This window comes from Copadichromis virginalis, linkage group LG19 (assembly GCF_057382275.1).
Source record: "Copadichromis virginalis isolate Kocher_CV1m ecotype Utaka linkage group LG19, C_Virginalis_male_GT1.1, whole genome shotgun sequence".
Classification (NCBI taxonomy): domain Eukaryota; kingdom Metazoa; phylum Chordata; class Actinopteri; order Cichliformes; family Cichlidae; genus Copadichromis; species Copadichromis virginalis.
This window is the reverse complement of record NC_140636.1, coordinates 12,454,589-12,468,948: the sequence shown is the minus strand read 5'-3', so window position 1 is coordinate 12,468,948 and position 14,360 is coordinate 12,454,589. Positions and strand designations below refer to the sequence as shown.

The 14,360-nt window shown below is 40.8% G+C and overlaps 1 protein-coding gene and 1 long non-coding RNA gene across 2 annotated transcripts; one reads left to right on the top strand and one right to left on the bottom strand.

Annotated features, from left to right (window-relative positions):
• Positions 1–5,459: 5,459 nt before the first annotated feature.
• On the top strand, positions 5,460–6,334 carry LOC146685627 (interferon alpha-inducible protein 27-like protein 1). Its single transcript, XM_085441580.1, has 4 exons — positions 5,460–5,541; positions 5,656–5,679; positions 5,754–5,921; positions 6,032–6,334. Exons 1-4 carry the CDS (start codon positions 5,523–5,525, stop codon positions 6,139–6,141), a joined length of 321 nt encoding a protein of 106 aa, XP_085297706.1. The 5' UTR covers positions 5,460–5,522; the 3' UTR covers positions 6,142–6,334.
• A 1,866-nt stretch (positions 6,335–8,200) lies between these two features.
• Positions 8,201–14,221, bottom strand: LOC146685626 (uncharacterized). Its single transcript, XR_014916746.1, has 2 exons — positions 11,769–14,221; positions 8,201–11,451 (listed from the first exon to the last, which is right to left on the bottom strand). It is a non-coding gene; the product is annotated as an uncharacterized LOC146685626 (long non-coding RNA).
• Between the last annotated feature and the right edge of the window lie 139 nt (positions 14,222–14,360).

The following is a 14,360-nucleotide window of genomic DNA, read 5'->3' as shown; positions in this document are numbered from 1 at the left end:
TTCCTCCCTACAAAGCTGTGGACAAACCACATTTACTCAGGGCTTTCTTGATGTAATAGTCTTCTCCTTCCTGCCAACCACTGTGTCTGTGCGGATCGTGTTCGCTCTGTGTTGTAGCGTCCTGATGACACCCAGTTTATGCTCCAGTGGATGATGAGACTCAAACCTTAAATACTAATCCATATGGGTAGGTTTACATAAATCTCACAGTCTAAGAAGGCTTGGTGGTGTTCCAGGGTAGGATAACAAAGCCCTCTTTTCCACTTCTTTCATGTACAAGTTGGCCACGATGGGTGAAACTGGGGAGCCCAAGGCTCTGCCTGTAGAACTGACCCTTGAATGTGAAATAGGTGGAATGAAGACACAGTTCCTGTCACAATCTGGTAGTAGGAACTCAGAGCGGTAGGCGTCTCCAAAAAACATTTTATTTACAGCACCAGTGCACGATATATACAGTGAAGGGGAATCCAAACTCCAGGGGAAGCTCTCTCACACTCGCTCACGTCTTCTTGCCCAAACTCACACACGTTCACACGACTCAGGGTCACAGGTACGGGGAGGAAAGTCTGTCGCAGAAGAGAGGGAAGTCACACACAAATCACGAATCACAGGTTCACAAGAGCTGGGAGAAACACTAACGTCTGTAGTACAATCATCCAGCGACGAGAGGATCTGTGTTCCAGCCTCAAATAGTGCTCCTGGGTGATGACCGCTGATTGTTGACAGGTGTGTGGGCCAAGGGCGGGAGCCCACAGTGAGCTCCGCCCAGGCAGAGAAAGAGAGAGAGAGAAAACCAAACAACACATGTAGCCTTGTGGGGCCGGCCGGGCAGGCACGGAGACCATGACAGTTCGAAAAGCAAACACACTTGGTCGATGCTGAGAGTGGTCCTGTTGCTGAGGTTGGGGTCATCCTGTAATCTCTTACAAACTACCTCCAACGCTTCTGTGACCACTGAACGCTTCTGCTCAGGTGGTTCCTGTAATCCGCCATCTTGCGTGCTGTTTGCTCATACTGACGTACAAGCTTTAGGCAGTCCTTGCCAAAGTGGTTTAAAACCTCTTGATGCATGCTCAATCATCCAGGTAAGTAAATCCCCAAAAGTCGATTCTGTTCATTTACATACATTACATTTGCATGATGACTGAAACTAGCACCACTGAAGGGACAATGGGCTGGGAGGTCAGTTCCTTCATCATGATTATGCAAATTCTCATGACCATTGATCAGCAACCATTGATCAAATCCCACTGATCATTGGCCATGAATACCATTGACAGAGAGTTGAGGAATGGCTGCAATCACAGTATTGTAAGATGGTGAAAGATGTACTCTTAGGCCCTCGTGAGAATTTGCCTTGAGGGCATCTTCTTTCTTACTTCAAAACAGGTTCTGTACTTTTAATTTGTCAAGGCAGGTTAGTTTGAGTGACCTGTTTTTTCTTTTGTTGTATGTTCTGTTTGCTTAAGAGGAAATTCCTTCTTGCATTCTGTCAGTCTGCCCCAGGGCAGCTGTGGCTACAACTGTGGCTGCCTCCACCAGTGTGTGAATGTGAGATTGAATGAATAGTGGAATTGTAAAGCGCTTTGAGGGCCCCGAAAAGCGCTATATAAATGCAATCCATTATTATTATTATTATTATTATTATTATTATTATTAAGAGCAGTGGGTTGGGTGATCTCAACTATGTGTAACGTGACTGTGAAATATGAAGATTTACAGGTTGAACAAACATACACTGGCCTACAAATGTTTCCTCCTGTGACAAATGTCAATGCACTGTATGAAAATATATACTATATAAATATATGGAAATGTCGCATGATTTGAGAATGAAGTTACAAAAATGTCTGATAACCTTTGTTGCTCACTTTTACCCATCATTTTGAAATAAAATATCATTGTAGAGGATGAAGATGTTTTATCTAATCCAAAGACTGATATGATGCTTCTGTTGTCTTCACAAATTTAATGTGACAAATAAAAACACGTGCAAAGTCCAGACCTTAACTTGACTGTGGTGGAACCTTAAAAGATGTGTGAGTCATCGGGACCACGAGACAAAAACTGCATCCTGTAACTCAACCAGGGTTGCTCTCATGGTCACTAATACAGCAAGTCATTTGGTAAAGGTTAGAAAATAGGGGAAAAAAACCTTTAGTGCTTAGTGGCTGGGACTAGTTTGGGGCACCAACAAAGGGATAGTTTAGTGCAAACTATAATTTCTCCCCATCAGTTTTAACCAATCAGATAAACACAAATTCTCATATAAAACTTTGGGCCAACCAAGAACTGTACAGGGAGTGCAGAATCATTAGACAAATGAGTATTTTGTCCACATCATCCTCTTCATGCATGTTGTCTTACTCCAAGCTGTATAGGCTCGAAAGCCTACTACCAATTAAGCATATTAGGTGATGTGCATCCCTGTAATGAGAAGGGGTGTGGTCTAATGACATCAACACCCTATATCAGGTGTGCATAATTATTAGGCAACGTCCTTTCCTTTGGCAAAATGGGTCAAAAGAAGGACTTGACAGGCTCAGAAAAGTCAAAAATAGTGAGATATCTTGCAGAGGGATGCAGCAGTCTCAAAATTGCAAAGCTTCTGAAGCGTGATCATCGAACAATCAAGCGTTTCATTCAAAATAGTCAACAGGGTCGCAAGAAGCGTGTGGAAAAACCAAGGCGCAAAATAACTGCCCACGAACTGAGAAAAGTCAAGCGTGCAGCTGCCAAGATGCCACTTGCCACCAGTTTGGCCATATTTCAGAGCTGCAACATCACTGGAGTGCCCAAAAGCACAAGGTGTGCAATACTCAGAGACATGGCCAAGGTAAGAAAGGCTGAAAGACGACCACCACTGAACAAGACACACAAGCTGAAACGTCAAGACTGGGCCAAGAAATATCTCAAGACTGGTTTTTCTAAGGTTTTATGGACTGATGAAATGAGAGCGAGTCTTGATGGGCCAGATGGATGGGCCCGTGGCTGGATTGGTAAAGGGCAGAGAGCTCCAGTCCGACTCAGACGCCAGCAAGGTGGAGGTGGAGTACTGGTTTGGGCTGGTATCATCAAAGATGAGCTTGTGGGGCCTTTTCAGGTTGAGGATGGAGTCAAGCTCAACTCCCAGTCCTACTGCCAGTTTCTGGAAGACACCTTCTTCAAGCAGTGGTACAGGAAGAAGTCTGCATCCTTCAAGAAAAACATGATTTTCATGCAGGACAATGCTCCATCACACGCGTCCAAGTACTCCACAGCGTGGCTGGCAAGAAAGGGTATAAAAGAAGAAAAACTAATGACATGGCCTCATTGTTCACCTGATCTGAACCCCATTGAGAACCTGTGGTCCATCATCAAATGTGAGATTTACAAGGAGGGAAAACAGTACACCTCTCTGAACAGTGTCTGGGAGGCTGTGGTTGCTGCTGCACGCAATGTTGACGGTGAACAGGGCCCTGTGCTTCGTACGTCGCTTACTACATCCAAGATCAAATGAAACATCCAAGACCAAATCATCGCGCTAACTCTGAGCTCGCTATTCCGGTTCCCCGAACACACCTGTTGTTGACGATTAGTTAAGCTGGATGAAGTAATGTGAGATCACTGGGTGGCCCAACAGGGGCTACGCATCGATAGTAGAAACATTGATCGGCAACCCTTTGATTGGTCGGCGAAAATGTCGAAGGAGCGCGCTCGGTATTTTTCGGCAGCAGAGCAAGAACTCTTGAGTGAGGGATTTCAGGAGTTTCAGAGTTTAATTAAAACGCAAGGGAACACTGCAAAGGCTGCAAAAGCAAGGAGAGAGGGCTGGCAGAAAGTTGCTGACAAATTAAACTCGTAAGTAATTCAATAATAACAATAATAATGGAGTGGATTTATATAGCGCTTTTCAAGGCACCCAAAGCGCTTTACAATTCCACTATTCATTCACTCTCACATTCACACACTGGTGGAGGCAGCTACGGTTGTAGCCACAGCTGCCCTGGGACAGACTGACAGAAGCCAGGCTGCCATATGGCGCCATCGGCCCCTCTGGCCAACACCAGTAGGCGGTAGGGTAGATTTATCATATCACACCATATTATCCAATATTATATTACATTATATTATATTATATTATGTTATATTATATCCCCTTTCACATTAGAGCCCCAACAGGACCCACTAGAACATGGGAACAAGTAAAAGTGAAATATAAGAATATTCTACAGAATGGTAATATTTATCTCTTATATTGCTTTTCGTCTCTTGGAAAGAGACCCTGAAATAATCTGTTTGTTTGTTCATAACAGCAACCAAGAAAAGGGCAGAGCAAAAAAAAAGACAGGTGGTGGTCCTGCACCCCCTCGTCAACAAGTTGGTTAAGTAAATAATACCCTCACGGGAAAATCGATATCTCTCTATGAGCACACTGTCGCGCTGAGCTAAAGGATCCTGTCTGTCCCGCAATATACGCTGAATTCTGAAAACTCTTCTTATCCACCTTCGCTTTTATAGCCGTGGTCTCTCATCTTGATTACACGAAGTAATTTACAATTACTACTCTAAAATATGAATTACATCTGTAATAATCACATACATGTAATAGAATGTTAATAGTACATTTCCCTTTTTTAGGGAATGACCTGTATGTATCTGTGTGAAATCAATAAAAGGATCAAGTGCTGCATTATCTTTAGTTACATTGATAATATTTATTTATGGTGAAACAGTGGTGGAATATCGCTGTTGCTTTCGTATGAATGACGCGGACATACCTGCGTGGCCGCGATCTAATCCTGTTTACATAAAGTAAACCTGCTCCCCAGCAGGTTTACGCTTATGGCTCTGTTGCTATGACAGCAAGTCCCGGATGGGCTTCGGGGAACCGAACGATCCAGGATCACGCGAAATCGTCAACAATCTCATCCAGCTAACTCACTTAGCGCGGTACGAAGAACAGGCCCCAGATCAAAACACTGACAGAATCCATGGATGGCAGGCTTTTGAGTGTCCTTGCAAAGAAAGGTGGCTATATTGGTCGCTGATTTGTTTTTGTTTTGTTTTTGAATGTCAGAAATGTATATTTGTGAATGTGGAGATGTTATATTGGTTTCACTGGTAAAAATAAATAATTGAAATGGGTATATATTTGTTTTTTGTTAAGTTGCCTAATAATTATGCACAGTAATAGTCACCTGCACACACATATCCCCCTAAAATAGCTAAAACTAAAAACAAACTACAAACTACTTCCAAAAACATTCAGCTTTGATATTAATGAGTTTTTTGGGTTCATTGAGAACATGGTTGTTGTTCAATAATAAAATTATTCCTCAGAAATACAACTTGCCTAATAATTCTGCACTCCCTGTACATGCCTGTGTTATTTTTTTAAGGTACATCCCTGTGCTCCTCCTCCTCTGTTCATATTTGGTAAATGGGAGAGGTAGTTCTTGGAAATAAAGTAAATAACATACATCAGGTTTGTTCAGTTGAGCTCTTGGTGTCATTTGAATGTTATCTTTGAAAGCACAGACATGGAATGGGAAGAAATATGTGAGTCTATTTTTTTTTATAACAGTGTTATCCCATTATACAGTGGATATGAATTATTATTATTATTATTATTGTAAATAATTTATTTGACATCTTTTTGTATTTCGTTAACAGGCAAGACGGTCCTTGTGTCTGCAGGTACGCCATGACATTAACCACAGCATAATTTTGAAATGAAAATCTTTAATATATGTTTTTTGGGGTTTTTTTAGGAGCTGGTGGAACTGTGATTCTGACTCCTGCCATTCTGGCTTCACTGGGGTTCACTTCAGCTGGAATAGCAGCAGGCTCCATCGCTGCCAAACTGATGTCATATTTAGCAATCGCTAGTGGAGGTGGAGTTGTAGCAGGAGGTCTCGTAGCAACCTTGCAGTCCTGGGGTAAACTGAATAATTTACTATATATTATCTCTCTCTCTCTCTCTCTAAAAGCTTTGCTCATGTTGAATAAGCTAATAGAGCTAATAGTGTCTAACATGATTTCACTGTAGGTGCAGCAGGTATGTCATGGGCTGCCACTGCATTATTTGGCGGTGTTGGTGGAGCAGCGGCTTGGGTGCTCTCAACTGTGTGTAACGTGACTGTGGTTTATGAAGATTAACACGTAAAAAAACACAAACTGACCTACAAATGTTTTCTCCTGTGACAAATTTTAATCGCCTGGATGAAACGTTATTCTTATGTGTGAATGTCGAACACTGAGATTAAAGCATATTTTGAGAATTAAGTTACAAAAATGGTTCATAAAAATTTCATTCAGATTTTATCCATCATTAAAAACAAAAAACAACTGATATGGTGCCTTTATTCTCTTCATTAATTCAATGTGAAAATTAAAAGTCATGCAAAAATAAGTGTTTCCTTGCTTTTATTGTAAACAACTTAATGTAAAGCACAGTAACAATACCATATGTTTCTATAGTCCATAAATCTATCACTCTTACAGAGCCACAACTCTGACGGGAGACTATGTAGGACAGGGGTGTCAAACTCCAGTCCTTGAGGGCCGGTGTCCTGAAACTTTTCCATGTGTCCCTGATGCAACACACCTGAATATAACTGACTGTATGCTCAAGTAAATTTGACTAAAATTGACTTACTGTTTCCCCAACCTCTGAGAGTATCATAGGTGTTGGCTGGACGTAGTGAAAATCTATCAGCATTTTGGAAACTGTTACACAAGACAGCTGAAAGAAAATGCCACAAACAAATCAACAAAACAGATGTTCAGTAATCTTTCATTGTTATCTTGGTCTCCTGGTGATGATGATAATCTGTGAGGTGACATTAAAATGGCCAGTCTTCATTTTAACTGTAAACTGAAAGAGAGAGAAAAACTAGAGATGCCAGTTATGTTCAGTTCTCACTGCACCCTTAAACCTGCCTTATCAGTATTCCATCTTTAAAGCTGTTTCGTCCTTGTATTGATGGCTAATAGTACAATTAGTTGCAATAATGCTTTAATACAATATTATAACTGAGATCACCTAAAGTTTAAAACTTTGTATTGTTGTAATAATTAGTTTAAAGTAAGACAATGAGGTAATAAACATTGCAAATGTTTAAATGATTTTTATTGAAGCTAATATAATTTTCTAAAGTGTTTGCAAAAACTGGTGGGAAAAAACTTTAGCAGAATAACAAGACTTCCAGTTGTGCCTAATAAATAGATATCACTTCAGTCCTGCTGATATCATAGTGTACTGTATTATTATCATCATAAGAACGCATAGCATACATTTTCACTGCTATACAGATGACACCCAACTTTATCTATCCATGAAGCCAGATAACACACATAAACATAAAGGCCTGGATGGCCTCTAATTTTCTGCTTTTAAATTTAGCTTTAGGCAGTCCTTGCCAAAGTGGGTTAAAACCTCTTGATGCATGCTCAATCATTCAGGTAAGTAAATCCCCAAAAGTTGGTTGTGTTCATCTGGACGTAGCGTTTTGTGGGAGAAACGTTTCATCACTCATCCAAGTAACTTCTTCAGTCTCAGCTGACTGCAGGTTTCCCCAATCTTATAAACAGTACATTTGCATGATGACTGAAACTAGCACCACTGAAGGAACAATGGGCTGAGAGGTCAGTTCCTTCATCATGATTATGCAAATTCTCATGGCCATTGATCAACAACCATTGATCAAAGCCCACTGATCATTGGCCATGAGTACCATTGACAGAGAGTTGAGGAATGGCTGCAATCACAGTATTGTAAGATGGTGAAAGATGTACTCTTAGGCCCTCGTGAGAATTTGCCTTGAGGGCATCTTCTTTCTTACTTCAAAACAAGTTCTCTACTTTTAATTTGTCAAGGCGGGTTAGTTTGAGTGACCTGTTTTTTCTTTTGTTGTATGTTCTGTTTGCTTAAGAGGAAATTCCTTCTTGCATTAGAGCAGTGGGTTGGGTGATCTCAACTATGTGTAACGTGACTGTGAAATATGAAGATTTACACGTTGAACAAACATACACTGGCCAACAAATGTTTCCTCCAGTGACAAATCTCAATATGCTGTATGAAAATATTAGTGATGGGATTTCCGGCTCTTATTAGAGAACCGGCTCTTTTGGCTCCCAACCGGCTCTTCAGGTTGTTTTGTTGCTTTAATTAATTTATTATTAACAATAATATAAAATTATGCACAAAAGGAATTACTAATGTAAAAAAAAGTTGGTTTTATTTATATATGTTTATATATAAGTATATGCGGTGGTCCTTAGAGACAAAACACGTAGAACCTCCAAAACACATTTCTAGCGTTAACTGAACTTCCAAACAGAGCTACCTAGATCACTTAAAAAATGTATTGGAAATCATCTTAGTCAGCATTGATCTTAAACAAGGTAAAATGCATCCTATACATAAGCAAATCAGTATCAACAATACAAAAGCAGGAATTAATATTTTCAAAAGAAGATGCCACCAAGGACCAGACAGTAACCAACCTATCCAGCCTTGTGGCGGATCTACTCCTGTCGTGCGATTCATTATGTATTTCTGCAAGTAAACAACTGAATGTCAAAAGTCGAACAAGAAGAATCATCATTCTCAAAAATCATATGTCACTACAATCCAACTGTATATAGACATATGTATTTAAACACATCAGTTGACTTTATTGTTTGTCCATGTGGCTCTCAGCTAGCTTCAAAGCTGCAGCCTGGTCAACACCCTTCTTTATGACTCCTATCAACCCCCCAAATCTTCTCACTGTAGGCATCCTGTGGGGGTTAGAGTCAACTGGTGAATAATCTGCATTTACAACTCTTCTCCTGTCCTGTTGTCACCACAGAAAAAGCTTTGTAAAGGAAATTGGATCAAGCTGTTTTGATCTTCTTGGCTCAAAACCTCAAGTGTTCATGATGTAAACGTAGACAAAAACCTTCTCTGTTTACATCCTTCTTGCAGAAGACAAAAGAATAGGTGATGTTGCCATGTTCCATGGTAAATCTCCAACTTGGACTAATCCATTGTCCTTCATACACATAGGCAATTGGCCTGTTTCCAGTTCGTTTAACTAAATAATGTCCTGCTACAAGTCATATTCATGAGTCATGAGCTTCCCTCCCTCCAAGACATCTACAGGAAGCGGTGCCTGAGGAAAGCGGGGAGGATCATCAAGGACTCCAGTCACCCCAGCCATAAACTGTTCAGACTGCTTCCATCAGGAAGGAGGTTCTGCAGCATCCGGTCCCGTACCAGCAGACTGAGAGACAGCTTCTTCCACCAGGCCATCAGACTGCTGAACACGTCATAGACACCTCAGCTTCACTACTGGAACTTCAACATTATGCACTCCATACTGTACAGTAACGCCACTGTTTTGCACATGTCTCACTCTGTATATTTTATTTTATTTATTTTATATATTTTATTTTACTCTATTTAATTTGTAAAATATGTGTACACACACACACACACACACACACACACACACACACACACGTAGAAAAATATTTAGTATACACATCCAGAAATGCATATACTATTATATATATTGTACATATATTTATTAGTTTCAGATGTAGCCATTCTTGTATTTTGCTTGTTTACATTATTGTATTTTGCACAACTCTGTTGCTTGTGAAGCTCGCACACAAGAATTTCACTCACATGTGCTGTACCAATGTACCTGCACATGTGATGTGACAATAAAAGTGATTTGATTTGATTTTGATATTCTTTAAGTCAGATGAGCAGGTCTGTCTTACCAGAGCAGTTCACCTTCCCAGCTACTGGTGAATCAACCTTCCATTCAGGTTCAGAGCAGTTGAAAAGTTGGCAGTGTTCCTGGATGTGTTGCTAAAGCAACCAAACAAACTGTCTCGCTCTCAGTGATGCTATATGGCCACAGTCCAGAAGAATGTGTAGCCAGTGGCATCACAAGCATAACCATTGGTCTCGTTCTTTATGTGAGCGGTTGTGTTCTTAAACTGCCACCAGTAGTTGTTGAAAACCCATGGGTGTGGTTTGCTCTGTTCCAGTGCGCTCCCTGTCATCCCACTCAGGGTCCACAGGCTCAAGAAGATGCACAGCACATTCCCAGCCATTCTGATGAGTACCTGTGGCTCAGTTGGTTTCTTCACCGGATTGAGACGAGGGGCCCTGGAGGCTTTCCCCACCCTTTGTTCCCGGTCTTCCTGCCACTTACTCCGAGCTGGCCTGGATGTGTGTCACCTTCTTGCAGTGCGCTTGATGTATCCAAGTGTTCCTTCCAGCAATCTTCACTGCTGTGGTCGTTGTCAGCAGCACCCGATAGGGACCTTTCCATCATGGACTGGACCAGCACTTCCTCTCCATGGCCTTATCAACATCCAATCTCCAGACTTCAGACTCTGCTCCTGCAGAGAAACAGAATCATCTGGCAGATCATTTGTTCTCATGATTTCTTTACTTTTAAACATTTTCAAGCATCTAATCTGCTAATATGCTCTCTCTTCTGCTTTTCTATCATCACTACAGAAGACTAGAACTCTAAATGCTCTAACATGTATAATCTCAAAGAGTCAGACCATTCTCTGCTGGAGTAATCCTCATGTACTTATTCTATACAGTCTAACCATGTCCTGCCTGTCTTCCTAAATCTTAACTTTACTGTTCCATTAGTTCTCTCTGCCTGCAAAAAGTTTTTTTTTTAAAAGAGTATTTAATAATCCTAGAGTGAGTATAAACTACTGCTCATCTCCCTCCTGTTTGAGACATGGTATAGCCCATGGCTCAAAACAGCAGCAGTCTTATACAAATTATTAGGCAGTACTGGTTTATCCCACAGATAATAAACACCATCCTGCAAGCTTGCTCCCTCTGTAAGTCACAACTGTTTTCCTGCTGTAGGTGAGTGGGCCTGCATGTCTGCTGATGTTGTATTGATAAAAGGTTAACACCATGTTTAACTACAGCTGCCTCTTTTGCGATCTTATCTGCAAAAACTTTCCCTAATGCAACTGGATCTTTCCCTCACATGTGTGCTGCACATTTACAAACGGCAATTCTACTGGGTAATAACACTGCCTCCAGCAGATTTTGCAAGCGTTTGGTGTGTTCTACAGGTTTCCCTTTAGAGGTTGTCACACCTCGTCTCACTCACTGCACTACAAAGAAATGTACAGTAGCAAATACATACTGCCTATCAGGGTATATTGTCTCTCTACAGCTTTACAAGCTTCCGTTAAAGCTAGCATCTCTGCTGCTCAAGCAAATATGAAACATGCTAGTTGTCCTACATAGATAACTCTCTCTCACTGTCTGCTACAGTAAAACCTGTTCTAGTCTGTCCCTCTGCTATTGTAAACTCAAACCATCAACAAACCAAACCTTTCCCTCAATGAGTGGCACATTTAGTAAGTCATCCCTCAGCTTACACTTCTTCTCCTCGCGCTCTCTACTCTCATGAGAAGTGCCCTCCTCTGTTGGCAAAAAGGGTTGGACAGATTCAGAATTGTGCACCACTTTATGGTAATATGTGTGGTTGTGAGAGTAACAGTAACATTAAAGACAAGTGTCTTGTAGGTGACAGAAATGTAAGTTTAGTAAACATCTACCTCGTGTGGAACTAACAATTTCAAAGGTGAAATAAACTATTGAAACATTGTACAGCTTAAGCTGCTGCACATACTGATCTCACGCATGGAGGTAAAGCACGAGCAACTACAGCTAATCTTTTAGGATAGTAAGTTACTGGCTTCACTTGTGGAAAAAGTGCTGTTAGTTATTTTACAGTCACCTGGCATTTGTGCTGTTCACAGAACCACAAGTCCATCGCTGGACCTCCTCTGCGCTGTCACTTTTTGGAGCTTGGCACGCTCCCTCAGGTTCCATTTTCCAATGCTGCTGAAGATTTAAGGCAGAGCACGTCGTACCCCGTAGTTGTCTTCCTTAACATCAACGTCGAAACTCTTTCATCTTATTTAAGATTTTGCTGTGCAAAGTCTCCTCGTGACGATCCTTTGGAAGCCCAGTAGCACAGCTCTCTGTGCTGAAGGTGATCTCTGATCCTCCTGAAGACTCTCTCCAGGCCTCAGCTTCCATCTTGTGGACGATCCTCTGAGTCACTCCTTCTCGTCATGGCACCTCACGACATCTACAAATCAAAAAGACGACACTCCTCTCGCCACACGGCTTTCGCCCTGTGTCAACTCCCCAATGAGACATGTACAAGAATGTTGCACAGTCTCCCTAAAACAATCTCCAGGGTTTGCCCCCTGGAGCAGCTTCACTCCAAGCTGTAACCCTGTGTAAAAACATTAGTCAGCAATTAAATGTTTAGCTTGTTTAGCTCCCAGCTCCTGTATCCTAGAAGACAAAGTCTTAAAGTTAAAACAACTTCACATTTGCAACTAACTATAGATCATAAGAGTAATAAAGTATTCAGCGTCACAGAGACAAGTATCATTGCAGGTTTATTCTAAACTCATTAAACTCCTACTTTTTCCCATAATTTGTTCCAAATTATTTAACATCTCAGTGTTATTCCACATTGTAATCAGTGACTTTCCTTAAGTTTGTCACTCACCATAAGCCCAACAGTGTGGTCAGATAATGAGCTCCATGTAACTATTCTGTAACCACTGCACATCTGTTCAATCGTCACTTGTCTGTCTGTGCTGAATCCTTTACAAGCACTCTTAAAGAAAAACAAACATTAGCCAAACACACGGTTCGTCCTGGTGTTCAGGTGTCGGCCATCCAATTACAGAGATGCTGTGAAAGGTCATAAAGTTAACACTCGCTGTGGAAAAGTAACAATGGTCTCATCACAGTATGTCTCACACTGTATTAATTTCTCCCCTGTAACATTCACATTTTCTCCAACATTTTAACACAGTGTAATTTCATCATCAACATATAGCCTGTAACTACAGTTCTCTTCATACAAAATCTCAGTAATCCTGTGGTAGAAAAACATTAAGTTGTGTCCTGCTGTAAATCACATGATCAAATCACATGATTAACCATCTGCTGTAAAAAGAAATGTAAATGTTAGCGCTGCGCAGGTGTATACACTCTTTCTCACAGTAATCTCTGTGAGCAACACAAGGTAGTGAATGGTACCTGGTAAATTCACAGACACAGAAAAATTTAAACTAAAAGGTTAAATTTTCAGAGTTCACATAGTCATGTGACCCAAGTTTCCTCCTGTGGTCTCCTTCTGCTCCTGCAACAGAGACACACACAGAGATACATCCACACCTTTGTTAGGTGGGGGTTAACTTCACACAATGGTGTTAAGTCAGTCAGTCAGTTCCCCATTTATTTTAAAATTCTTACTCATTCACTCAGTGATTCCTTCTTTTGCTAATTGTGGAAATTATCGTCGCATTCGTTTCCACGCTCAGCAAAACGACGTCATTTCAAAAAGAAAAATAATTTAGACTGGATTTCCTCGTTGAATCCTTTTGGACAGGAACTTGTTTCCTAATTGTCCCAAATAAGTGGCTTTCTCCTGAGCCCATTTTAATTTTGGAGAAGCTCATTTTGCAACAGTTTTCTTGACGACGCTTCGGTTCTAATCGTGCAGATCTGCTCAAACATGGATCATCAAACAAAACTTTCAGTGCACCATGAAAGTAACAAAATAAAAAGGAAAGAAAGAAAATAAAGGAAAACAAAGGAAAGAAAGGCCTTGTTTTAGTCATGACACGTGTTCTTCATGCCAGGGGGATAAATCGTAACAACCCAATTGGCAGGCTCAACTTAATAACAAAAGACAAATAAACAGCCAGTTTAATCTCAAACATTCATCCAATCACACACAACATACAGCATAACCCTGCTGTCTCAGCACATAGTAAGTTTCTTCTCATGTAACTAAATGTGTGCCATGTTAAAACTTCTTCACACACCAGAAACTCACAATCAGCTCACTCAGCTCACTCATTTAAAACCTCTCATCAGCATTCTGTTTTCTCCTCTATGATGCAACCATCTGTCCTCCTATAATATTCAGTCCACTAGTCTATGTATCACTTTCATCTTACTAGTGACTTGGACAAGATGACAAACAGAATCTCATGCTTAAGATGCTGTCTGGTCTTCATGAGTATCATTTATGTGTATGTGCATGTAAGGGTTAGTATGGTTAATGCATTTTCTGTATGTTTTTGTGTTCCTCTCTCATCACACTTTCATTATTCTCATCACTGCTTAAAACAACACACATCTCTCTCTGTTTTTTTTTTTTTTTACTGTACTTTTCTGACAGAAAGTAGCATTACAGCTGTTTCAGACTGAGAAACACCAAACACTCTTCGTGCTATCATTCATCCACACAACTATTTTATTTCTTTTTGTCCACTGGGCAGGTGATCTGCAGAAT